Source organism: Mustela putorius, unplaced genomic scaffold, assembly GCF_011764305.1.
Source record: "Mustela putorius furo isolate JIRA1106 unplaced genomic scaffold, ASM1176430v1.1 tig00000083_pilon_pilon_pilon, whole genome shotgun sequence".
Lineage (NCBI taxonomy): Eukaryota > Metazoa > Chordata > Mammalia > Carnivora > Mustelidae > Mustela > Mustela putorius.
In genome coordinates, this window is record NW_025421273.1 from 10,464,419 (window position 1) to 10,488,380 (window position 23,962).

A 23,962-nucleotide genomic window follows, 5' to 3' on the forward strand; every position below is an offset into this window, starting at 1 on the left:
GGGGAGATTGCATAATGAGTCTCAGTCACAGCCCCAAGAGTTAAAAAGAAAATTCTGTGAAATGTGACAAGCTAAGAGTTTTGCATACAGAAAAGCTAAAGATGCCCTAAAGGCCAGGACAGACACCAGGAAAAGAACCAGGAAGAAAATGGCACGAGCACACAGCCCTTGTGAGCTGCGCTGTGATACAGAAATCGGGATCAGAGAGGACAGCCCATACACCGCCCCACAAACACACCCACCCAGGACTTGGACACAGGGCCGGTGATGGAGGCGGGGCCTCAGAAGCCTGGAAAAAGAACCAGCTTTCCCTAAACGGGGCTGGGTTAAGTTTTTGGTGAGGAAGCATGACCCAGAACTCTAAGGTGACACCACAAATTACAGATCTGAATATGAACCCAAAATAAAAATGAGGGAAGATATAACAGTCCTCAATTGGCCAGGTTTGTGTCCCCACAGGTACCATTATTGAAATGATATTTAAATTTGTTTGCTTGCTTTTTCTTGTCGGTCTCTGCCAACAGAAAGTGAGCTCGACAAGAGCAAGGACCGAGAGCAAGGTTGAGTGGGCTGCGACCCCTCAACCTAGAGCTGTGTCTAGCATGTCTGCGTGCTCAATAGATATGGGGCAAATAACAAACTAAAATTGTAAAGGAAATGTATCATGCACTCAGCCACAGATAAAATCTCAGCAAACTCTACTGCTCATGTCCTAGTCCGTGATGAAATACTAAAACACTGTTCTCTTGGCTCAGCAGTGAGCAAAGGAAGCTCGCTTTCACCGATCCCACTCATCTTTGCACTAAAGGACTTAGTCCCTGCACTAAGGCAAGAAAAGAAAGAGAAGGCATGAAGGTTGATAGGGAAGAAGTTGCCCTTATTAATAAACGACATCAAAAAACCTCTGCTAGAACCAATACATGATCTTAGCACGGTCACCAGATATAAGATTAATAAGCAATAAATGGATTCTTTTATATACGAACAGCCAACAACTAGAAAATGAAATTTTAAAATAATCCCATTAAAAATACTGACAAAAACATAAAATATCTATGCCTCTGTTCTTAATAGATGTGCAAGTCTGCTTTACCTAAAGCCACAGAACTGTTGAGAGGAATTAAAGAAGACCAGAGTGAATGGAGGGGTGTACCACGTTCGAGGACACAGGGCTGCTGGGACGTCAGCCTTCTCTGGGCTGGTCTGTATATGCAGTGCAATCCCAAGGAAATGCATGCAAGCTTTTTTGAACAAATTTGCCAGCTGATTCTAAATTCATGTGGAAATGGAAGAAGACCTAGAATAGAAAAAACATCTTTGCAAAAGGTAAACGGCTCTAGACAACTTACATGCTTGACTTCAAGACTTCCTATAATCAAGACAGTGCGCTATGGACAACAGAGTGGACATACGGGTCGATGGGATAGAACAGAGCCCAGAGATGGACCCACCCATATATGTTCAGCTGATTCTTTGGGACAAAGATGCAAAAATAACTCAATGAGGAAAGGACAGTTTTCTCACAGGGAGCACAACAACAAGCAAATAAGTATATGAATAAATTTCTTCCCTTACCTCACTCGTTACACCAAGCTCCACCATAGACCTAACTGTAAAAGCTAAAATTACAAAAATTCTAGAAGAAGGCATAAGGGAAGAATCTCTGTGAACGAGTCTGACTTACAGAGATCTTTTACATAGGTGACGAAGAGCTTGAACTTAAAGGAAATATTAACCAGCTGGGCTCCATCCACACTAAAACCACATCCCCTGAGGTCTCGCCACCCCCACCCCTGTGGGATAGGCAGGACATGGGTCTCAGCTGCCACTGGGTCCCTCTGCCCTGCCTCCGGCCGCAGGGATGGTGTGAGGACACAGGTGGCCTCGCACCCTCTGTAGGAGAGGGCCTTGGAGTTCCACTGAATGTCCTAAGAAAATAAAAGGAGTGTCATGAAGATACCAACTCCTCCCCCTGCACCCCCCCCACCTCCTTTGTTGGTGACACGGTCACTTTGCTAAAGAACTCCCAGCATCTGGGAAATACCTACCACAGCTCATCACGGAATATGGCAGAATGGCTAGACGAGGTATTTGTAGCTGCCGAATTCTTTGTCAGCACCATCCAGTCAATAACAGGCTGGGACACAAATGGGACAATGTTCTACCCACGGTAATTACAGAGACGGCAAATGATCAGGAATATATTTAACAGAGACAGCAAACCTCTCCTAAGTGTCAGGCTCTGCGGACTGCGGATTCCTGAAGACTAGGCTTACGGCAACGAGGCTGCTTGACACTGCCAAGCTGCTGCCCTCCTGCGTATTCTGGGGACCCCCTGCCAAAAACGCCAACTCTTCTTTCTTCCTTTGTTTGGGTTTGGACCAAATCGTGATTCCTCTGGCAGTTGAGCTGTTCAAGAAGACCTGACCCGCGTGCCGTAGGGAAAATGCCCACTCCTCCCCGGGGGTCCCAGGAACAGAGAGCTGCAGAAGGCACTGGGGTCACTGGGAGTGCTGGGGATGCACGCCCTCTCTCCCTCTGGGGACAGGCCAGCGGTCACAGCATCCCAGAGGTTTGTGCAAACAATGTGACAGTTCTCAGCTCATTGAGAGCACCCGGAGCCTGGAGCCTCGACCCTGCCAACCCCTCCCTCCACAACGCTCCTATTAAAAGAAACACTCCACCCTGTAGAACACAGGTCCACAGGCTGTTTCCCCAGGCTGTTTCCGCAGCGGCCTCAGCAAATGTCTCAGCAAAGCCCTCAGCAAATGTCTCAGCAAAGGTCTCGGGCACACAGGCATGTGGCCACGCTGCCCCCAGGTCAGGGAGCCCCAGGTGGTCATGAGCGTGAGGGACCACCGTGCACTCTGAGAGCCGGGTGCCGGCAAATGAATGTCAAGCTGCCTTGTTTGGAAAGCCAGCAGAGGAAGGCCTACAGACGAACACACCTGTGTCTCTCGATTCTTTAAAGACAGAAAATGATCAGCAGGTTACAAACCAGGTTCACACCAAACCTAAACCTTGAACAAAATAGCACGAGTCCTTTTCAGATTCACAGAATGTTTACAAAAAGCAACCAAATGTTGTTCTACGCCACAGTGAGACCTCACTTTGCACCCATGACTACTGAAAAATAATAATAATAACAGTTTAAAAGAAACGGAAGGGTGCCTGGGTGGCTCGGTCAGTCAAGCTTCTGACCCTTACTTGGTCTTGATCTGGTCACCATCTCAGGGTTGTGGGATCAAGCCCCATGTCGGGCTCTACCCCTCCCCCCTCATGCTCTTTGTCGCGAAAATAAATAAATCTTAAAAAAAAAAAAAAAGTAGGAAACAAGCCTTGGCGAGGATGTGTGGAAACTGGAAGCCCATGTGTAGACCGGTGCAGTCGCCGAGGGTGACAGGTCCTCAGAACCAAACACAGAATCACCATGTGTTCTCCCAGGCACGTGCCCAAAAGAACAGAAGACAACACGAGTCACAATAACCAGCTGTCCATGGATGGACAGACGCACAGCCACATGTGGCCCGGCCACACGAGGGGACAACACTCAGCCTTTGATAGGAAGGACATTCTGACACTCGCCACCACCGGGATGAACCCTCAAAGTACCATGGGGGTGGAACTTGCCAGACACAAGGGGACCAGTACAGTGGGGCCACACCTAGGAGGTCCCCCAAGTAGGCCAAATCACAGCGACATAAAGGGGACGGTGAGAGTCGGGGCTTAGGGGAGGGGCGTGGGCAGCCAGCGTTTGATGAGCACTGTCCGGGAAACAAGGACATTCTGGAGGTGGACGGCGGGGACGCTTGCTGAACAATGTGCCACGGACAGGGCACTTAAAAACGGTCGGAGTTTCACATTTTATTCTATGAATATTTTACGACAGTAAAAAAGAGAAGCATAAATTCAAAACAACACATCACCTTATGTCTGGAAAAACCCCGCCAAGCTGCACAGATAACCTCAATGCGTTAGCAAAGAAGGATTAAGGCCACATCCCACGGACGCCAGTAGGTGGCCTGGGGAACAACCCCACCTCTCAGACCATTATAAAGCTCCCTAACGACGACGAATGAGTTAGGAAATAGGAGTGAAACCGGGATTACTCCAAGTCTGGGAAGCAGAGCCAGGAGGCCTTGACCCAGCAAAACCTGGGGGCAGGGCAGCCCATGATGTAGATCCCGAACACCTGTGTCCTCAATGCAGCAGGAGCACAAAGCGAATCACATCTCGGCTTGGAGCCTCCGGGGAGAGGACCTAGGAGAACAGGAGGTGGGAGGGGCTGAGGAGGATGGGCGGGCTGGATCCAAGGTGAGGGTCTGCAGCTGCATGGCGCAGGGCAGCCTGCTCAGGGCAAAAAGACGGAAAGCATAAAGACATCCAGAATTAGGAAAAACGCACGGGAAACTGCTGCAGATTGAGAGGACATTAATACGACCAAATAATAGATTATATCCTAATACGTTCGAAAACGTGAATGAAGCAGATTTTCTAAAAAATGTCAAAAACAGAGAACTGTGTCTAAGAATTCACAGATGGATTCTTTCAAACATTCAAGAAAGATAATTCCAATGATATTTAAAATGTTCTTGGAAAGGAGAAAAAAGAAGGAAATTCCCCAAGTTATTTTTGTGAAATCCCATAAGAGTCATGCCAAAAATTGGCACGGGAGAGAGCAGTGGGCCAGCTCCCCCCTGCAACAGTGGGAAATGCTAAACCAGAGGCGGGCTTAGGGAAGGGAAGCTGGCCTTTCTCGCAGAATTCTACAGGAAAAACAGAATCTGTTCTCTGTGGGGTCCATTGTAGGCAAGTAAAGTCAGTTCTGTATTAGAAAACTGGGAGGCTCCTGATGCTGTCCGTGCCACAGCTGTTACAGCAGCTCTGAGGTCCCACGGGAAGCCTGGCACCTGACGCTGCCTTCCTCTCCCACGGATGGACAGACAGATGGACTGACACTGGGCAGCCGGCCCAGTGTCCCTCCACCCTCGAGGCTAGGGGCCAGCAGGGCACACTGATGCTCTCCTCCAGGAGGAGGCCCTGTGGCTTCGAGAGCCCTGGCCTGCCTGTCCATCGCCACCTGACCCAGGCCCGTCCTACCTCCGACAAGGGTGAGGCTGTGGGGACCTCAGGCAGGCGGTTCCCACGTGCCCTCACCGCATCACCACTGCAGACAGGTGTCCTCACGAACACAACCCATTTTTAAAACAGCTTTCTGGAGGCATAATTGTAATCCCTCCCACCAAACCACCCCAGACAACTGCTGACCTACTTTCCGTTCTTACAGATTCATGTGTGTTCTCCAGAATTTGGTATAAATGGAATCACAGAACAGGTAGTAACTGGGAAGGCAGGGTCTGCTTCCATCCCTGAGCATAGTACCTGGGAGAGCCACCTGCGCCGTCATGCGTGCCAACAGCTTGTCACTTCTTACCATGGGGGAGGGTTGGGAGGCATCATACGGATGGACACGATCGGCATCTCCCTTCCCCTGTTGAGGGACATCTGGGTTGCTTCCAGTTTGGGTCTTTGGTGACTGAATTGCTCTGCCCATGTGTGGATGTGTTCTTCCTGTTCCCCTGGGCAGAGGCATGGCAGGGAACTGCTGAGCTGTATGGTATCTTAGGGCTCTCTCCTTAGGAAACCGCCACACTGTTTTCCAAAGTGGTTGCACCATATTAAAGCCCCAGCAGTGCCAAGCAAGGGTTTGTACTTCTCCGTGACCTTGCTCACATGCACTGTTGTCTTTGTTCATGGCTTCAACTGTCCAGGGGGCTGTGACGTGTCTCTGTATGTGCTTAGTTGCTATTTTTACATCTTTCTTGCTGGAATAGCTATTCAAAGCTTTTGCACACTTTCAAAAATTAACTTTTTATTTTGAATCTACAGAAAATTTTTGGAGAAAGTACAGAGAGTTCCCACACACCCAGCACCCAGTTTGCCCTGTTAACACGTTACAGTAATGTGATATATCTGTCACACTTAATGAGCCACGTTGATAATGATATTACTAACTGAAGTCCGTGCTGCACTCAGACTTCCTTAGTTTTTACCTGATGTCCCTTCTGCTCCAGCGTCCAGGACACACATGACATCTCCTTAGACTCCTCTTGGCTGACAGTTTCCCAGGCTTTCCTTGCATTTGATAACCTCGACAGCTCTGAGGACTTCGGGAATTTTTGTCTCACAATTAGGATTTGTCTGATGTTCTTCTTCTTCTTCTTCTTCTTTTTTTAAGATTTTTATTTATTTATTTGAAAGATCACACGTAGGCAGAGAGGCAGGCAGAGAGAGAGGAGGAAGCAGGCTCCCCACTGAGCAGAGAGCCCGATGTGGGGCTCGATCCCAGGACCCTGAGATCATGACCTGAGCCGAAGGCAGAGGCTTTCACCCACTGAGCCACCCAGGTGCCCCTGTATGATGTTCTTCTTAAGGCTGGACTGAGGTTCTGGGTTTGGGGAGGAGGACCCCAGTGCTGGGTGCCTGTCTCAACACATCATGTCTAGGGCAGCTGGAAGCAGCATGACTCCTCACCTCTGTGCTGACCCTGACTTCCCAGCCTGGCCCACTTGCAAGGTAAGCGCTAATGTCCATGGCCTTGAGCGTCTGTCTGTCTCTTAATTGGGTTGCTGGTCTTCTTACTGGACAGCAAGAGTTCTTTATAGATTTTGGATACAAGTTTGACTTTATCTTAAAGAGGTAGTTTTTGGTTTTCTTTTCTCCCCATTCCCCTCTAAACACAGCTTTAGTGAATCCCAGAAATTTTGATTTTTTTTTTATTTCCATTCAGTTTACAATCCTTTTTTTAAAAGATTTTATCTATTCATTTGTCAGAGACAGAGAGAGAGCCCATGCGTGCATGTATATGTTGAAGCAGGGAGAGTGACAGAGGCAGAGGGAGAAGCAGGTTCCCTACTGAGCTGGGAGCCTGATTCAGGGCTCGATCCCGGGACCCCTGATCATGACCAGAGCCAAAGGCAGACATTCTACCAACAGAGCCCCTCAGTTTAAAATACTTTTCTAATTTCCCTTTAGATTGCTTCTCAGACCCATGGGTTATTTAGAAGCGTGGTGTTTCATTTCCAAGTATTCTGGGGGGACTTTCCAGATATCTTTCTGTTATCTGTTTCTTGTTCCACCTGCTGCGTTCAGAGAACTGACGGCGTGACTGAACTCTTCCACATTCACTATGACTTGTTTTATGACCCTATACACGGTCCAGGCTCGTACCTGCTCTGTGTGTCTGAGGAGGATGCATATTCCAGCCTCGCTGGGACCGTCCTCCGAAATCCATCAGCTTGGGACCACGGATGGTGCTGTTCAGTCCCATACGTCCTTGTCACTTTTCTATCTGTTCCAGCAACTACCGATTATCCCCACCTCAACCTGGGAATTTGTCTGTTTGCCATGTAAACTACCTGTCTGTTTTCATGAACGCACCTTGAAGCTCAAATTCAAGGTAGAAACGGTTGAGACTGTTAGGCCCTCCTGATCCGTCGGCATCTCTGTCACAGGAGAGGAACTTCTTCATCCCTGGTAATAGTCTCTGCTCTGAAATCGACTTTGTATGATATTAACAATGTGCACTCCAGCATTCTTTTGATCAAGATTAGCATGGCTTATCTCATCCATCTTTTTACTTTTTACACCTTTATATTTAAAGTGAATTTCTTTTAGGTAGCATAAAGTTGGGTCTTGACTTTCTACCCAATTTGACAATCTCTGCCCCTTAACGAGAGAGCTCCAATAGCCAGAGCAGAAAAGGCCATGGATGCCGGCGCACCTGCATGTCAGCACAGGACAAACAGACAGCCGGGCTGTGGGGGAAGTATCCGCACACTAAGGGTGGATCTGGCCCTGCCCAATGAAGCCCCAAAATCAAACAGGAAAGAATCCGAGTGTCTAAGCCGCCTGACCACATCTGGAAAAAAGCTTACGAATATATTTAGGAAAACAAAAATATCCAGCACCCAACAGTGTGAAACTCAGAATGTCTGGCACCCAGTGAAAAAGTACCAGACGCACCAGGAGGAGGGAAGCCCCAGCCCACGACGAGGAAACCCCACCCCCAAGCTCTGCCCAGCCTACGGGAATACGCGGAATACGCGGCAGAGACACCCAGACGCCGCAGAGTTAAATGGCAAAGCTATGAGCACAGAAAGGGTTAGTAAATAACAGGACGTTCACCTCAGATGTACAGATCATAAATATGGTAACTACAAGATATTAAAACTTGCACTGAGTAAATAAAAGATGAATTAAAATTAAAATTAAAAATTAATTTAAAACGAGAGCATTTTATCTGGTCAACCTGCACTAGGTGAGGAAATCCCAGGTGGGGAACATTACCGAGCCTCGTCAGGGACACAGATCTGTGGGGTCTCTGCAGAGAGCAGGTGGGGAAGGTGCGTCACAAGGATTTCAGCTCTGCACACCTTTCTACCGTCTGTACTCTCCTCAGCGAGGATGCAACAGTCTTCCAAGAGGTCACCCCTCCTGCAATCCCAGCACCCACACATCCCTCTGTCTGCCAGGCTCCCCTGAAGACTGGTCTCCTGCTAGGAGTTACAGCTGCCAGGCACCTGTCCCTGCCAGCCACGGCACCCGACTTCATGTTTGCTGATCGGTTCCCAGACTCGAGTGTGTGCTTCATCAAGACAGATCCCATCTGCGGGTCTGGTTCATGGGACGAAGGCAGTAAATCCAATGGTAGATCCTGTGATGACGGGTCATTGTCGGTCAAGTCGACAGCCAAGAACCAAGCTCACACCAGGCGACCCGACACCAGGCTGATTCCGATCACCCAGGGCCGCGTGCCCAGGTCCACACACGTGCCCATGTGGGGACGGTGCACTGAGGCTAGTTAAACATGATGATGGAACACCCCTCTCTGCACCTCCAGAAACGGGAGTAAAGACATTTACAAGTATAACCATACGAGGTCTGACAGCAGAGGAGATGAGAGATTGAGGTCCGACAGGAGGGATGGCCGACACGGCAGCCCCCTGAGCAGAGGGAACCACTGGGATGCAGATCCTCCCACGGAGCCCGAGGTGCCTGTGGGGTCGCAAAGCTGGGGGACACAGGCTGGGCTGGGGTCTGAATGGAGGACCTGGGCTCCCTGCTCCAGAATCCACTGCCCAAGCCGCAGGGGGAAATCAAGGAGTCATGTCCCTGGGGAAGCCAAACCAGGCCCCACAGATGCAGGCACCAGGGACAAGAGGTGATGGTCCAGCTCCAAAGCGGGTTCAGTGGACTTCTGCTTCGAGAAAGAGAAGATCCCCCAGGTCCCCATCCACTGTCCTGCTGCAGACCCTGATGTCCCACCACACACGGTCCACTTCTAGAGAAGTGGAACTAACACATCTGCACAAGACCTAAAGATCCCAATACGTGGGGACCCCAAGGTATCCCATCATACACACATGTGTGTCCCACAGGGCAGCCCAGGGTCCCCTGCAGCACATGAGACAGGCAGACAGGCACTCGTAGCACACTCAGAAAGACAAACGCACAGCCAAGAAAAGCCTCCACCGTGAAGGCAGCTCCCAAATCAGAGGCTGGAGGGCCCCAGAGAGGAGAAACAGGACCAAGGACCGGGGCACTCTTTAAACAGGGTGGTTAAGAACACACAAAAGAGCTCTTGGAGGTTAAAAATATAAATGTAGAGAGAAAAAATTCAGTTGAAGAGTTAGGAAATAAAATTGAGGAGACATCCCAGAGAGTAGAACAAGAGACACAGAGATGAAAGACAGGAGAGAGCACAGAAGAAGGCAGAGAACCTACGCAGGAGAGTCCCCGAGGCAGGGAGGTTGAGCCCTCGGTGGGGCAGCCATGGGGGCAACAGAGACCAAGGTCCAGGGGAGGTGAAGGACTCATAGTGGGCCTGAGGATCCCAAAACGTCGGGATGCCAGGGTTGGAGAGAAAAACCGTACAAGCCTCCCAAGAGAAGATATAAAAGCAGGTCACATAAAGGGCACTGGGAATAAGAATAGCATCGATGATTCAACAGCAACTTGAGAATCTGGAGACAACAGGAAAATAACTTCACAATTCAAGGGGCAAAACTCTGAATCTAAAATGTTATTTGCAACCAACCACGCGTGAAGGCACAAGACAGAGACTCCCTGTCTGCACTGTCACAGAAAGCTCCCAAGGACCCAGCCGGGGTCCAGTGACTGCCTGGGCAGCAACCAGGGCCTGTGGGAGCAAGTGGGAGGTGCCAGGGTCCTGGGGCAGCTGCTCCAGAGGAAACACAGCAACCAGTCCATCTGGGACTGTTGACTGCACCCAAGTGTTGTGGGGAGGGCTGCTTTGCTGGTGTGGAAAGCCTGAGAAACAGTCCACAGAAAATTAGGCAAACGGAAAATGAGCCCTATGTTAGCAATGGGGCAGACCAAAGACTTTCTAAGAAAGAAGTGTATTTGCGCTGCCTGGCCTGGCACTTCAGAGGCACTGTTTACGTGCTCACAATGGTACCAGTCCCGTGGCTGATACAGCCACGTAAGGAGCACGGGGCAGGAGGTCTGCGAGAGCTCAGTGCCCGCCCCTACCCCCCACCCCATCCAATAACGTCTGAGCTGATCCCAGTGAGCACACGAGGAGCAGAGAGGGAGGCATGCACGCAGGGACAGCACCCGTGGGCTGACTCCGTATTATCCCGTTCATTCGGGATGAGATTACACCCTCACCCCACACCTCTGTCAGGAGGATGGGGGAGCCCTGGAACTATCTGCAGATGGTGCCTTGAACTCAGAGTGAAGTCCAGCTGACCCTGCAGCCCTCCAGCTGAAGGTACAGGGTTTCACCCTCCTTCCGGGGGCAAGAGAGTGACACCACGCCAGTGTTTCCCACTGAACCCCACTTGAAACCAATCACCTCGCCAGGTTAGTACCCTGCTGGGGTTAACCTGCTGACCCCCTTGAATGAGTTCTAATAACCAACAGCATAAAGGACTTTGCAGAGTCTTAAAATTAGAAATAGATCTGAAGGCATCCCTCCTTGAAAAAGTACTTTTAAGTAAAGTAATGAGCGATTCAACAGGTGCCATCTCAAATTTCCCTACCACTTTTTCATATTCTTCTGTGTTATTTCAATTCCCCACAAGAAGCACACACTTTCATGTTAAAAAATAAATACGTATAACTATCTCTTACAAAGTTGAATGCGAAGATCATAATATCCTTTCTATATTAATAGGACCTACCGCAACCCTAGTCCCCTGGATCCACATCCCAAGGCCCAAAGGTGGGCACAGACATAGGGAGGGCTCAGGGGGGCCCAGAACTCCAGGAACAGCATGGGCGAGGGCTGCCGGCACACCGTATCATTCTGGCCCACAGTAATTAGAGCTTAAATAACATTTTGGAAGCGCCCATCGTTTCCAAAACCTGCAGCAGGTTTTTAAAAAGAAAACTTAGCCCATCCATTAAGATAAAATAAGTTAAACAACATGAAAGCATTTTAGGAAGGTGTGAGTGAAGCTGGCAGAGGTCGGATCCGTGACCGCCATGGCGCCTACCTGCTGTGGCAGGGGCCCCCTCACCGGATGCCCACCCCCTTGCCCCAGAGAGGAGGGGCGAGCTTGGACTCTCCTAGCCAACCTGGTCAAGGAACGAATGAGCTTTCAATGAGAAATGAAGCCTACCATTGGCCACGGGGCCACTGCATCTCCTGCCCTCAGCCCACTGCTCAAGGTCAAAACTCCGTTAAAAAACAGTTGGCTTTCTGCACGGTCCTTGCCGGCCCAGAGCTGAGCATCTCCTGAGTGCTGGGTGCAAAGCCTGGGTACCCCTCACCAAGGCCTTAGGAAGGGAGGCACCAGACACTGGGGACCCCGTCTCACCCTGCTGCCACGGAGCTTAGGGCCTGGGCCTAATGGCTGGAGGGTGACCCACAGATGCTGCCTGCTAGCCTCCAACCGGAGCAGCTGCACTGAACGCACACCCATGATGGTCTGCGAGGCCCCTCGGGCTTCTGTGCGTGCTTGGAAGGACCCAGATCTCCTCTTCTCTGCCCGCCCATGCCTTCTGCGGTTTTGTTAGCCTTTATTAGCTGCCTGGAGATTTTCCTCCTGCCATGAACGAAGTCCCCCTCTCCTCAGCCTCAGTAACCACCAGAGGCTTCATGCCTCCTGGGGGTGGGGGTGGGGTACCCAGGGCCCAGGGCCTGTGGAGCCAGGTGCCAAGCGAGAGCGTCTGGTCTTAGGAGCCCAAAGGAGACAAGAGCGAGATGAAAACGCCCCGTGGTGAGCCCACGCAGAGCCACACCTGGGGATAGATGGCATGGCCACCCAGCTCCAGGAGGGCTGTCATTGTCATGGATCCATCCTTCCATTCAGCTGCCTCTGCCACTCACGGCCACCCACTCACCAGTGTTGCCGTGATGCAGGACACCACAGCCGTGGGCCCTGGGGTCACTGCCCTCGACCCCTCACCTGCTGCCAGGGACAAGGGCCAGGGACGGCCCCACACCGCCTGGCCCTGAGCCTCAGGGACCCCTCATGATGTCTCCGCCTTGATAGGGACCCCAAGTACAGGGTGGGCTCTGATGGGCAGGACATCTACTTGGACAGACAGGACAGGGGAACTGACACCAACACAGGTCTTGGGCAAAGAGGGCTGCTCTCTCTCACCCCCGTGGGCCAGGCTTGTGCCTGGGGTGGTCATCTACATTTCCAGAACCCTCCTTCTGAAGGAAAGCTAAGTGCAGGACGGTCCCAGCAGCCTTGAGGAGCCTTGAGGGCCCCAGGACAGCTGTGTGCTGAAGGTACCCCAAGACCACCCCGCATCTTCTGATAAAGGAGCTTCTGCTTGTCCCTGATGCCTGCTCCCACCACAAGCACACAGCACTGCTCTTCCGGCCTCTCCCAGGAGCCCCCAGGTCCGTGGGCCTTGCTGGGCGACTCTCAGACCACGGGGGGGCCAGAGTGAAGGCAGAGGCCTGGGGCCAAGACAGCCTGGGGGGCATACATTGGACAGCACCTTGTCCTGATGAAGCTCCCCTCCCCGCGTAGGAAACAAAGCTCTGAACGGGCTTGGTCCTTTCTGCCAGGACCCACTGCCACATCCTGCGGTGGGGTCAGGGAGAGCCAATGGCGCCAGAAGTCACAGATGTGGACACCAGCCCGCCTATAGGTTCTGTCAGAGCTGCTCTTAGCCAGCTGCCTGGCCTGGGCCCCAACCTCCTGAGTCCCAGTCTTCGCTGGCACCCAGCACCCAGCACCCAGCATGCAACTCGTCAACACCCAGACACAGCACTCGACACACAGCACTGAGCACTGGCACCCAGCATCCAGCATGCAGCTTGCTCAACACCAAGACTCAGCACTTGATACCCAGCACTGAGCACTGGCACCCAGCACCTAGCATGCAGCTCATTCAACACCCAGACTCAGCACTCGATACCCAGCACTGAGCACTGGCACCCAGCACCCAGCATGAAGCTCACTCAACACCCAGACCCAGCACTTGACACACAGCACTGAGCACTGGCACCCAGCACGCAGCATCTTGTACATAGCACCCCCAACACTGAGCATGTAGCATCGTCAGCACCCAGAACCAACACCCTCAGCACCCAGCACTCAGAACCAACACTCAACACCCAGAATCCAGATCTCAGTATCCTCAGCACCTAGCATACACACCATCAGAACTCAGTACATAGCACTTAGCATCTAGCACTCAACACACATTACCCAGTACCTAGCACCCAGCACCCAGCACTCAGAACCCTAGGCCCTCTGCTGGAGCCTGAGCAGCTTGGATGCCAGAGTTCACAGTCAGGTCCATGGGACCAAAAGGAACCTACTGGTCGAACAGGGACTCTCCCCCAACCCTGCCAGGCTGCCCCTAAGAAAAGGAAGCCAGAGCTCCTGACTGATCCCTGCAAAGGCAGAGAAACCATGTTCTCCTTTGTTTGGGAGATGAGAAAAATGAGAGCAATCCTAGAAAAGAGAGATTTGGGGGCACCTGGGTGGCTCAGTTGGTTAAGGATCTAACTCTTGATTTCAGCTCAGGTCATGATCTCATGGGTTGTGGGCTTTGCACTCAGCAGGCATCTGCTTCTCCCTCTCTCTCTGTTCATCCCCCAGCTCATGCTCTCTCTCTCTCTCAAATAAATAAAATCTTAAAAAAGAAGAAGAAAATCTTCTTAAAAAAAAAAAAAGAAGGGCACCTGGGTGGCTCAGTGGGTTAAGCCTCTGCCTTCAGCTCAGGTCATGATCTCAGGGTCCTCGGATCGAGCCCCGCATTGGGTTCTCTGCTCAGCAGGGAGTAGGCTTCCCTCTCTCTCTCTGTCTGCCTCTCTACCTACTTGTGATCTCTCTGTCAAATAAATAAATAAAATCTTTAAAAAAAAAAGAAAGAAAGAAAGAAAAAGAGAAAGAAAGAAAGGGTGCCTGGGTGGCTCAGCTGGTTAAGCATCTGCCTTCGGCTCAGGTCATGATACCAGGGTCCCAGGATCGGGCCCCACATTGAGCTCCTTCCTCAACATGGAGTCTGCTTCTGCCTCTGACCCTCCCCACTCTCGTGTTCTTTCTCTCAAATACATAAATAAAATCTTTTTTTCAAAAAATGAGAAGAAATTTTATAAAAAAGATTCACACGAAGCCCAAGACCAGGCAGGCCAGGAGGAAGGACTGAGCCGTGCCCCTCCGAAGCCTTCCCCTCCCCCTCCTGCAGACAGAACCAAGGCTCTGGGCAGTCCCCACCAGCAGCAGGAGTCTCAGAACGACCCTGTGCCTGATCTTCTATGACCTGGGCTTGGGTTTACCCTGCAGATCTCTGAAGCTTGTTGGCGTGATGGTCCACCATGACTTGACGCTCGTTCTGCCAGTTTAATGCCCCAGTATTAAGTATGCAATGTTCCCAACCCAACCAAGTAGTCCCTGGGGTTAGTGAAGGTCACTGTGAGCCCCGTCACACAGGAGCCCTTAACACAAATGCTTTAATCCCAACCAGAATCTCTTGCCAACCAACAAGGCAGAAAACAAACGACTTTATTGGCCAAAGTGCGATATATCTGTTCTATTTCCACACTGGGGCTAAAGCTTTGTAACTGAACTGTGGCTCAATCAACTAGGAGTCCGGTCTCCTAAGGGAAGGCCTGTCCTTCCTAGGGAGAAAAGGCAGTTTCTATGATGCGTCTTTCCAACCTCCGAGAGCCATGAGATATGTGCTGTCTCTCCTGAGCCCAGGGAAGTGAGCTGGTGCCCATTCTGAGCACATGTTGGTGTTTTCTCACTGACTCTTTGCTGTCCGCCTGTGGAGAAGCCCGGCTCTCAAGGGTGAACAGGGGAAGGAGGAGGCACCCCTGCCCTCGGAGGGTTCCTGGTCTGGGGGTCTTGCATCTGAAAACCAAGACTTCCCACGTTGACGTGAGTCCTGTACTGTGAGCTGCCCAACAGTGCCCACTTTGTTTGGAGGGCGATGTGACCGCCTCGGCCTGAACTTCCGTGACACACAAGTGGAAATCCTCAGTGCCATCCCATAAACACATTTGCTAAACTGAAGGAGGGGTTGTCCCTTGGGCCCTCACCTTCCTCCTGCTCTGTGCCTGTGCCTGTGACGCCGGAACAGTGGCAGCCACTTTGCTGCCGTGAGAAGCAGCCTGAGCATGAAAGCCCAGGGAAGCTCGTGGGGCAACAGGGGCACAGCAAGAGCTAAAGCCATGTCCTGGGTAGCACCACGGGACAGTTGAGCCACCTCCAAGTCAAGCCCCTCTCTGTTTCTCTAATTTGAGCCAAAAGCATCTTCTCTAGTGCAGAATTCTGGTGCTTCCCCTCCCAGTCTGCTCCTTCTGCAACCCAGCCCAGCCCGTGGGCCCACCAAACCCCCAGAGAACCTGGCTGCACCTGGGAGTGTCCCAGCTGGACAGCCTCAGGTCCACAGGAGGCTCCAGACAAGCAGAGCTAACTCCAAAACAGACAGATAGGGTGGGGAGCCAGTGAGACCTGGGTTTGGGACAGGATGGGGTTGCCTGGCCTCATCATCAGTGTAGAGGCCCATGAAGGACACTGGGGGGTCCAGACAGGACCACCTGGGATCTCAGGCTTCTCTGCAGTTCTGATCAGAGGGCCTAGAGGGCAAGGTACGGAGGGTCTGGAAAGACCCTCTGATCTACAAAGACCTCAGGATCCCTGACGCTACGTCCCCAGAGCAGCTGCAACACAGAACTCAGCTGGGAGTCAGAGACCCAGTCGTGGGAGAAGGGGCTTAGGATGCTCAACAGAAGCAGGTGCCATGGGGCACCTGGGTGGCTCAGTGGGTTAAAGCCTCTGCCTTCGGCTCAGGTCATGATCCCAGGGTCCTGGGATCAAACCCCGCATCGGGCTCTCAGCTCAGCAGGAAGCCAGCTTCCTCCTCTCTTTCTGCCTGCCCCTCTGCCTACTTGTGATCTCTGTCTGTCAAATAAATAAATAAATAAAATCTTTAAAAAAAAAAAAAAAAAAAGAAGAAGCAGGTGCCAGAAGAGGAAGGAGCTTCCCTCCCCCCGCAAAATGCCCATTGTTGTGGGAGGGCATCAGCGCTGAGGGAGATGCTTCTCTGCCCAGGGCTTCCAGCTGCAACCCCAGCCCACCCCATCTTGTGTGAACGACGAGGTGGATACTGCCTTCTCTCCTAGTATCTGACCCTGGCAACCTTGACACCTCTGGGGACTGATCCCGAGAAGTGCCCAGCAGAGAGCACATCCTCTACCACCCCCGGGGTGTAGGGGGTCCCCAACCACAGCAGCCCCGGACACTCTCCCTGGGCCATGTGTCCATGAAATGGTCTTCGTCCATCCGTGTAGGTCTGGGAGACAATGATCCATCTCCCTCCCCTAAGCCCATAGTCTGGCTCAGCGCAGCTGCTGTCCCTGCTCAGACACGCCCGCCTTGGGATGGTGGCTGTTGACCCGCCTCCATCCTCCCCAGATACCAGGCACAAGCCTCACTGGCCCCCTCCCCCCCAAGAGAGGATAGCCTTCCCACTCCCAGGATGCCCCAGGCAAACTCACCACAAGACGCATGACACAATGACAAGGTGTCAAGGAGCTGCTGGCCTGTGTTTGGCCAGAAGACCCCCCCCTTCCCGCTGTGGGTTCGGTCACGGTTGTCCTGTAATGTCCTCCTTCCCATCTCCTGCTGCCTTCCACACCTGGCCCAGCACTGCAGCCCTGGGGCCTTTTCACATGCTGGGTCCCAGGGTCATCTTGAATCCCACCTCAGATGCCCCCTCCTCCGGGAAGCCCTCCCCTGCCCCCACACCACCCCGAGGCCCCAAGCATGCTTTAGACAAGGCACATGTCACACCAAGGCAGACTGACAGGATAACCGGCCACGAACCAGTTGTTAGGGTCAAAAGAGCCACACTCCCCCTGCTTTGGCCTGACAAGAGTCTACACCAGCCACCCAGTCGCTGGTCCTGACAGCTGCCCACGCCCTTGTCCATTGGCTCCAGGGCTGCTTGCCACTTCCCGGCCTTGGGGGCAAACCGTTTTTTCAAATTGCGCCCCTGAGGACCCTGAACCCCAGATCTGCGCACATGGCCCCCGTTCAAGGCCCCCTTGCTGTCATCCCCAGGCCCCCACTCGAGCTGCTTCCACAGACTGTGCAAGTGTTCTCTTCTTTGAAGGACTGAGCATTATGTCTGGGGTGGATCTTGGGGTGGCCCAAGGAGGTAAAGGCCTCCAGGATATTCCCTCAGTGAGAACAAACTTGTCAACAATGGGACACTTTCTTCAATAATTTGGCCCCAGGAGAATTGTTGTCAGCCAGCCCTGTGTGCCCACGGCCCCCACCGCTCCCTGGTGCAGAACAGTGTCCAAAGGAATCAAGGCTGACTGTGAAGGAACCAAAGATACCCCCTAGTCACCCCACAGAGAACTTGGGCCCTAAGAGCAGACGCATCTGTGGCCCCACATAGTCCCTCCCAGGCTGCATCTTGAGAGAGAGATGGCAAATGTGCAAAGCCCTCCCATGTCCACGCCAGGGGCCCAGGGACTGGAGTGTCTGGGCAGATCCTGCCATCGCAGGAAGAGGAGACCTGGGAGCCATCTGTCCCTTCCTTTGTGGCCCATGGCTGCCTACCTGCTCTGTGAGGCCACCAGTTAGTGCTGGCAGCCTTGCTGGGGTATTGAGTCCCACTCCCACCTGTCAGGCCCCCTCCTGGCCTGCTGGGTCCTGTGCTCCCTAGGGCAGCCCCTTGTCACCAAAGCAACTGCTAGCCACCTCCCTCCCTCCTCCTTCCCTTTCTTCAAGTAGCAGGTACTCAGAGGTCTGTGCCCTGCTCCCAGGTGGCCTCATGGTCCCCAGACCCCATGGAGGAGACAGCCCTCAGCCCAGGTCACACGGCAGCCACAGTGGCAGACAGCGAGAAGCCTGCTGACCAGGCGTAGGTTCAAGAGGGGTTGGGCTACCGGGACTGGGCAGCACTAGCCATTGCCAGAGGCTTATAGGAAAGGCCTGGGCTCACCTGGGATTTCACCACTGTCCAAACAGCATCTGAACTCCTTCAGGACTGGCATCCCCTGAATTTCAGGATCTCACTCAGTCCATCATACCCTGAACCCCAGAGTGGACCAGGCAGGCCCTATGTAAACAGCCATGGGCTTGTGGCAAGGACTGGGGGCTGGGAGGTGGACCATAAGACATATGCTCAGGACAACACAGCAGCCCAGTGAGCTAGGGACAGTCTCTAATGGCCATGACTCATCTAGGCTCCAACGAGTCCTGTCCCCAGTAGGGCTGAGTGAAGCCTGCACCCACGGGGCTCCCTCCAGGCCCTCACCTCTTTCCTCCCTCCTGCTGCACAGGAGAGCTCTGTGTTTCCAGTCGGGACTCTATTTCTCAGTCTATTTCTCATACATCTGTCTCTGTCTCTGTGTCTCTCTGTCTCAGTGTCTTTCTCTGCCATGCACCCTACACTTCAGTCTCCTGTCCTGTTTCCTTGTGTTCCTCAGTCTTGGTCTCAGGACCCCGTCTTCTTCTCCCGGCTGCTCTGTTCCAATCCTCCATCCTCCACAGATTTTCAAACAGCCTGTGCCCCACTGTCCCTCTCCCTCAGGCCTGTCCCTCCCCACATCTGTCTTATGTGTTCGGGGCACCTTCTCTCCTTCTCTCCAACCCCACACCTGCTCTCTATTTCTCGGGTCTATCTCTCTGGGTCTGGGTCCGGGTCTGTCCCAGTTCCTCTGTCTGTACCCACTCATCCTAAGAGGCCAATATGACGCCTGTCTGGTGGGAAAGAAAACACAGGAGAAAAACACAAGGGCTCGCCCTGGAGCTCTGATGGAGGGCCCAGCCCCCACCTCAGGGGGATGACAAATCCTGGGGGGCAGCCCCTGGCAAAGGCCCTGCAGGCACCTGCTGTGGGGGGCTGTTCCGAGGTGCCTTGGCCGGCTGCCCCCCTGCAGCTCCCCCGTTGCCCCAAGAAGCCCGCCCTGTCGCCGCCACAGGAGAAACTTTGGGCTGACATGGAACAAAGGGAATCCAGGCTGGCAATTACCCAGCTAATTTCAGCCATGTAGACAGCCAAATCAGATATTTCAGGTTTCTTACAAACCCACCTCAGGGCCTGAATTAGCCACCTAATTAATTATCTGTAACAGCCGGGGACTGGCTGGGTGGGAACATGAATTGCTCCTGGTGCCAGGATGCTTGTCCCTGAATCACGTCCTGGTGACGTAATCATTATAATTAGACCCAACCTGCAGCCTATCCTTGACCACAGCATCTCAGGATATGTGGCCCCGGGCCAGGCCCAAATGTCTTTCCATTTAATTTGTGGCAGCAGAAATGCAGCCATTCTGCAAGAGACAAGCCCACCCACAGGGCCCCTGTCCTGGGTTTGGTGGCCCCGGCCCCACCATCGTGCCCTCCAGCCCGCCCTCCATCACGGCGCAGCAGTCCCATCTGCTCCCCACCTCTGGCAGCCAGGTCCCGATTCTTCCTGCCCTGCAGCAGCCCCATGAGGATGGCCTTGTCACACAGCACCTGACTCACGCTATGCTGTACCCAGCACCAGGTCAGGGTGTGGCCCATGGAGGCCACCAAAGGAAAACATCCTGAATGGCAGAGTCAGGGGTGGCCACAGGTTCCCCTCCCAGGGAGTTCTGGGGAGCTGGTGTTGCAAGCAGGGGGGCTGGAGCACACAGGATGGGTCCCCCGGGCCCCAGCTGGCCAAACTGCTCTCCCAGGACGCACCTATCCGAGTGTGGACTTCAGCCCAGTGCCTGCCCACCTCCTAGGCCAGTGTGTTTGGCCTCAGTATGGCACTTGCACCAAAGAGGCACAGGATTCTCTTCAGGTAGGAGTCAGCAGGGTCAGAAGGGCGGTCCCCTATACACACACACACACATACACCCCTAGCACGGTCTCTGCGGAAGTGGGCCAGGGACACACCAGCTATCTTAGCCTCTGCTCTTGTCCCCCTGCTCAGCCAACCCCGGTTCCCTATGCATAGGTGAAACCCATGGGGTCCTTGCTGGACACCATAGGTCCAGGTCTGGCCTCCACCCCCCTCTGCAGCCTCCCCACAGCTGCTTGCCACACCATGCCCATCAGGTTGGCCCTTGGTGCCCATGAAACCCACCCTGGCCTATTCTCCCAAAAGCGATGATGCTGCTCCCTAATCCTTGACCCCAGCCTCAGCACTGTCTGGTGGGCTCTGCCCTGACCACAGCATGCCAGTGTGTGCCCTCCCCCACCCCTGTGATGGCCAAAGCAATTTGGGAGGCACTGGCTTTGGTCCCTTTCTTGCCCTCCGGCTCTGTCCTGATGGGGGAGTGGGCAGGTGTGTTTCCGGGGATGTGTGGTGAAGACATGTGTGAAGTCTGAAGGTGACCATGTGCTGAACATGCCCCTGCGCAACTGGAGCTCCGATGTAGGGTCCAGCCCCAGCCCCGTGCCTTGGGCCCCCACGCCCTCAACTTCCTACCTCCCAGGGCCTGTTTCATCACGAACTCCATGACGATGGCTTTGATTCCTCAGTGGCTCCTCCAAGGGTTGGAACTCACATGCAAGTGTGGCCAGGAGTTCTCTGCCTGGGGGAAAGGAAGTGGTCACAGGTCACCCTGACCAGGCCTGGGGGTGGTCTTTTTCCTCATCCGGACTGATGTCCCTGAGCATGGGTCTGTGGTCTGAAGAGAGCATCCTTTGTCCATTCCCCACTCCCAAGGCTAGACCCCGACACTGACAGGGACACCTGAGAGGGTCTGGGAGGGTCTCTGTGGAGAAGGGTTTCCACCCTACATGCTGACCATGGCAGGTTGGTCCTGAGACCCCAGCTGGACTTGAAAAGTGGTCTCCCCTGGCCCATGGTTTTCTGAAAACAGCTTATGGTGGCTACTGCAGGGATGGGGGCTGGAGAGCGCGGCTCAGAAGGAGCCAGGCTGTGCAGGGCTGGGGCAGAGCCATAGGATGTTTGAAGGTGACCAGCTCTTCTGCCGCCTTGTGGGCCCTGGGCCACAGGGGCGTGGGGGATCCGTCTAAGGGACAGGAAGGGTGTGGTGGGCTGAGGACTGAGTGGATGCAACTTGGGAGAGGCCTCCTTGGCTTCTGACAGAGTCTCAGGGGCCGGCAAACCAGGCTCTACCCAGGGGAAATTCCAGGGCCCACTGCTGCTGCCCTGCGCAGAGACTGGGGTGCAAGGTAGAGACTGCAGGGAACCCAGCCTTCAGGGAACAAATGAAAATGGGAGGTCAGACCCCTCCCACCTGCATCTGCATGGGTGGGGCATTACAGGGTCCAGGTCAGCTGAACTCTGGTAGGGCAGCGCGGCCTGTAGGTTCAGCGGCTGCAAGGTTCCTCCCTCCCCACTTGTGGGGTCTCTCCAGGCAGGGAAGCCCAGGGCTCTGGGACCCAGTGTTTTACGATGTTTTCCTCTGCAGACGAAGGAGACCAGCGTTTGCGGGGCCTGGGGAAGGCCGGCAGGGTGGGAGTGCCCCCGCCTCACCGCAAAGCGCTGGCGCGCAGGGGCGCCCTTGCCGCAAAGCAGATTCTCTTCCAAACTTCTCCCCTGGCTCCTGAGGGCGTGGGGAACTCAGGGCCAGACACAGGGAAGCTCAGGGTGCTCCTGGAACTCCCCCCAGGCTTCCCACTGCCTCTCCGTGCGGGCTGGGGCTCCCACTGCCGCCGCACCCCTCGGCTTAGCGGGCGGGCGAGTGCCCCGGCTCTGCTGAGCGGCCCTCAGGCGGGAGGGCGCCAGAAGAGAGAGACAGAGGACCGGGGAGGGGAAGGGGAAACGCGCAAGGCAGAAGCGACAAGGCGGGAGGGCGCGGGCCGGGACAGTGGGGCCCGTTTCAGCACCGCGCCAGAGGACAGCGCCCGCCCGTGCCGGGCGCGCGCCCCGCGGGGGCCGGGGAGGGGCGGGCTGGGCAGGGGGCGGCCTGGAGTGGGGTGCGCGCGGGAGCGTGGGTTACCTTCCCCGGGCCGGGGTGCTGGCGGGCGGCGGGCAGTCAGTGGCGGAGCGCGCTCGGGCTGGCCCGGTCCATGTGGCGCCCCGGGAACTGCGGCGGCGGCTGAAGGGCACCGCGAGGAGGGCGCGTCACATGGAGGCGCACCCCGCCCCCCGCCCGCGTCCGAGCGTGACGACGAGGGCGGGGCCGCAGCGGCGAGGCGGGCGCCCGCGGGGGCCGGGGGCGGGGGCGACGGAGCCGCGCCCCCCTCTCCTCTCCCAAGCGCTGCCCCCTCGCCAGATGCGGTGGGGTCTCAGAGCCTAGCCTGCGACCCCCGCCCGCCCAGCGGCTTAGAATCCCCGATACGCCCCCCCCCACCATCCGACCTCCTCGGTCTGGACCCGGCCGGAGGTCGCCCTCCTGCAGACAGGGTCCCGCACCCTCACGTCCCCGCCCGTGCGGGGCATCTCGCGAGCGCAGGTGGGACCCATACGTGCGCAACCCTCAAAAGCTCCTTCTCTTCCGGAGAGGCCTGGCGGTTGGGGGTCGCGGCTCCCCTCCCCACTCCACTCCGCCGGGGCGCGCGGAGGAAGGGGCTCCCGCCGCGTCAGCAGCAGTGAACCGGACCCGGACGAGTGCCCTTGAGAGCTACCCGCGACCCCGACCCTGACCCCGACCCCGCCGCTTTCCGGCCCCTCCGAATCCCAGGGCGGGAGAAGGGAGCCCCCAGACTCTGAAAACCCACCACCCCTGGCCGAGAGAGAACGGCAGACCTGCCCGGACCTATTTTTCAGTGTAATAGCGTCTGAGAAAGGGAGGACGCCACCCTGAGTTTCATCTCAGCGGGACGCAGGCGGGAGACCCCCGCCCCCTCGGGCGGCCAGCGCGGCTGCGGTGGGGGAGGAGACCCGCGCAGAGCGCGGCTGGCGCCGGCAGCGCAGAACGGGCGGCCCCTCGCAGGGCAGGGACGCGTGAAGGTCACTGCAGACAGGGCCGCTCCGCCCAGGCTATCCCCGCAGCCCCGCCCCCGCCGCGGCCGCCCCCTCCCCCGGGCCTCCGGGATTTCCCGGCGGTAGAAGCCGCACTGCGGGGACAGCCGGGTCGCCGCAAGGTCGGACGTTAAGCCTCCAGTCCCGCCGCCCCTCCCGGGAGTTGGGAGACCCCCCGCTCGCAGCCAGGGCAGGCGAGAATTGCGGCGGGTGCTGTGGAGAGGGGTGCGGCTCCGCCGCGTGCCGGGTCTCAAAAAGCAGCGGGGCTGAAATGTTGCTCCGGCTGCTGGCCCAGGGCTGACCTCCGGGTTGGTGGGCAGATAACGCTGGTGGCCACTGCATTAACTTGCCACCGACCCCCCCCCCGACTGAGTCTCGAGGACTTGCTGGACCTGGGGTGGAAGGGGCGGCCCCTGGAGCTGCTTCTGGCCCTAACCCCAGGGAGACCACACCCCCTGGTCCTCTCTGCCCCTCCCCTCAGCACCCCGGGAAGCTCAGACTCAACTCTGGAAGAGTTTCAGGCCTAGCCTGTTGGGCACCCTGCTACCAGCTCCCACCCCTCGCTAACCATCTCCAGGCCCTACTGTGCCTG

General features: G+C 55.1%; 1 protein-coding gene across 3 annotated transcripts in view; it reads right to left on the reverse strand.

Moving 5' to 3' along the window:
* CPLX1 (complexin 1) overlaps positions 1-23,325 on the reverse strand; it is a 35,412-nt gene extending 12,087 nt beyond the window's left edge. Inside the window, exons 1-3 of one of the 3 annotated variants that reach the window (XM_045073378.1) lie at positions 23,165-23,325; positions 22,406-22,504; positions 20,923-21,028 (exon numbers count right to left, since the gene is read on the reverse strand). In XM_045073378.1, coding sequence (XP_044929313.1) covers positions 20,923-20,953 — 31 coding nt within the window. In that variant the 5' untranslated portion in view covers positions 20,954-21,028; positions 22,406-22,504; positions 23,165-23,325. Of the gene's footprint in view, positions 1-20,922; positions 21,029-22,405; positions 22,563-23,164 lie in introns of those variants that run through there. The other 2 variants (XM_045073419.1, XM_045073344.1) reach the window with 2 other exon arrangements.
* Positions 23,326-23,962: the final 637 nt, after the last annotated feature.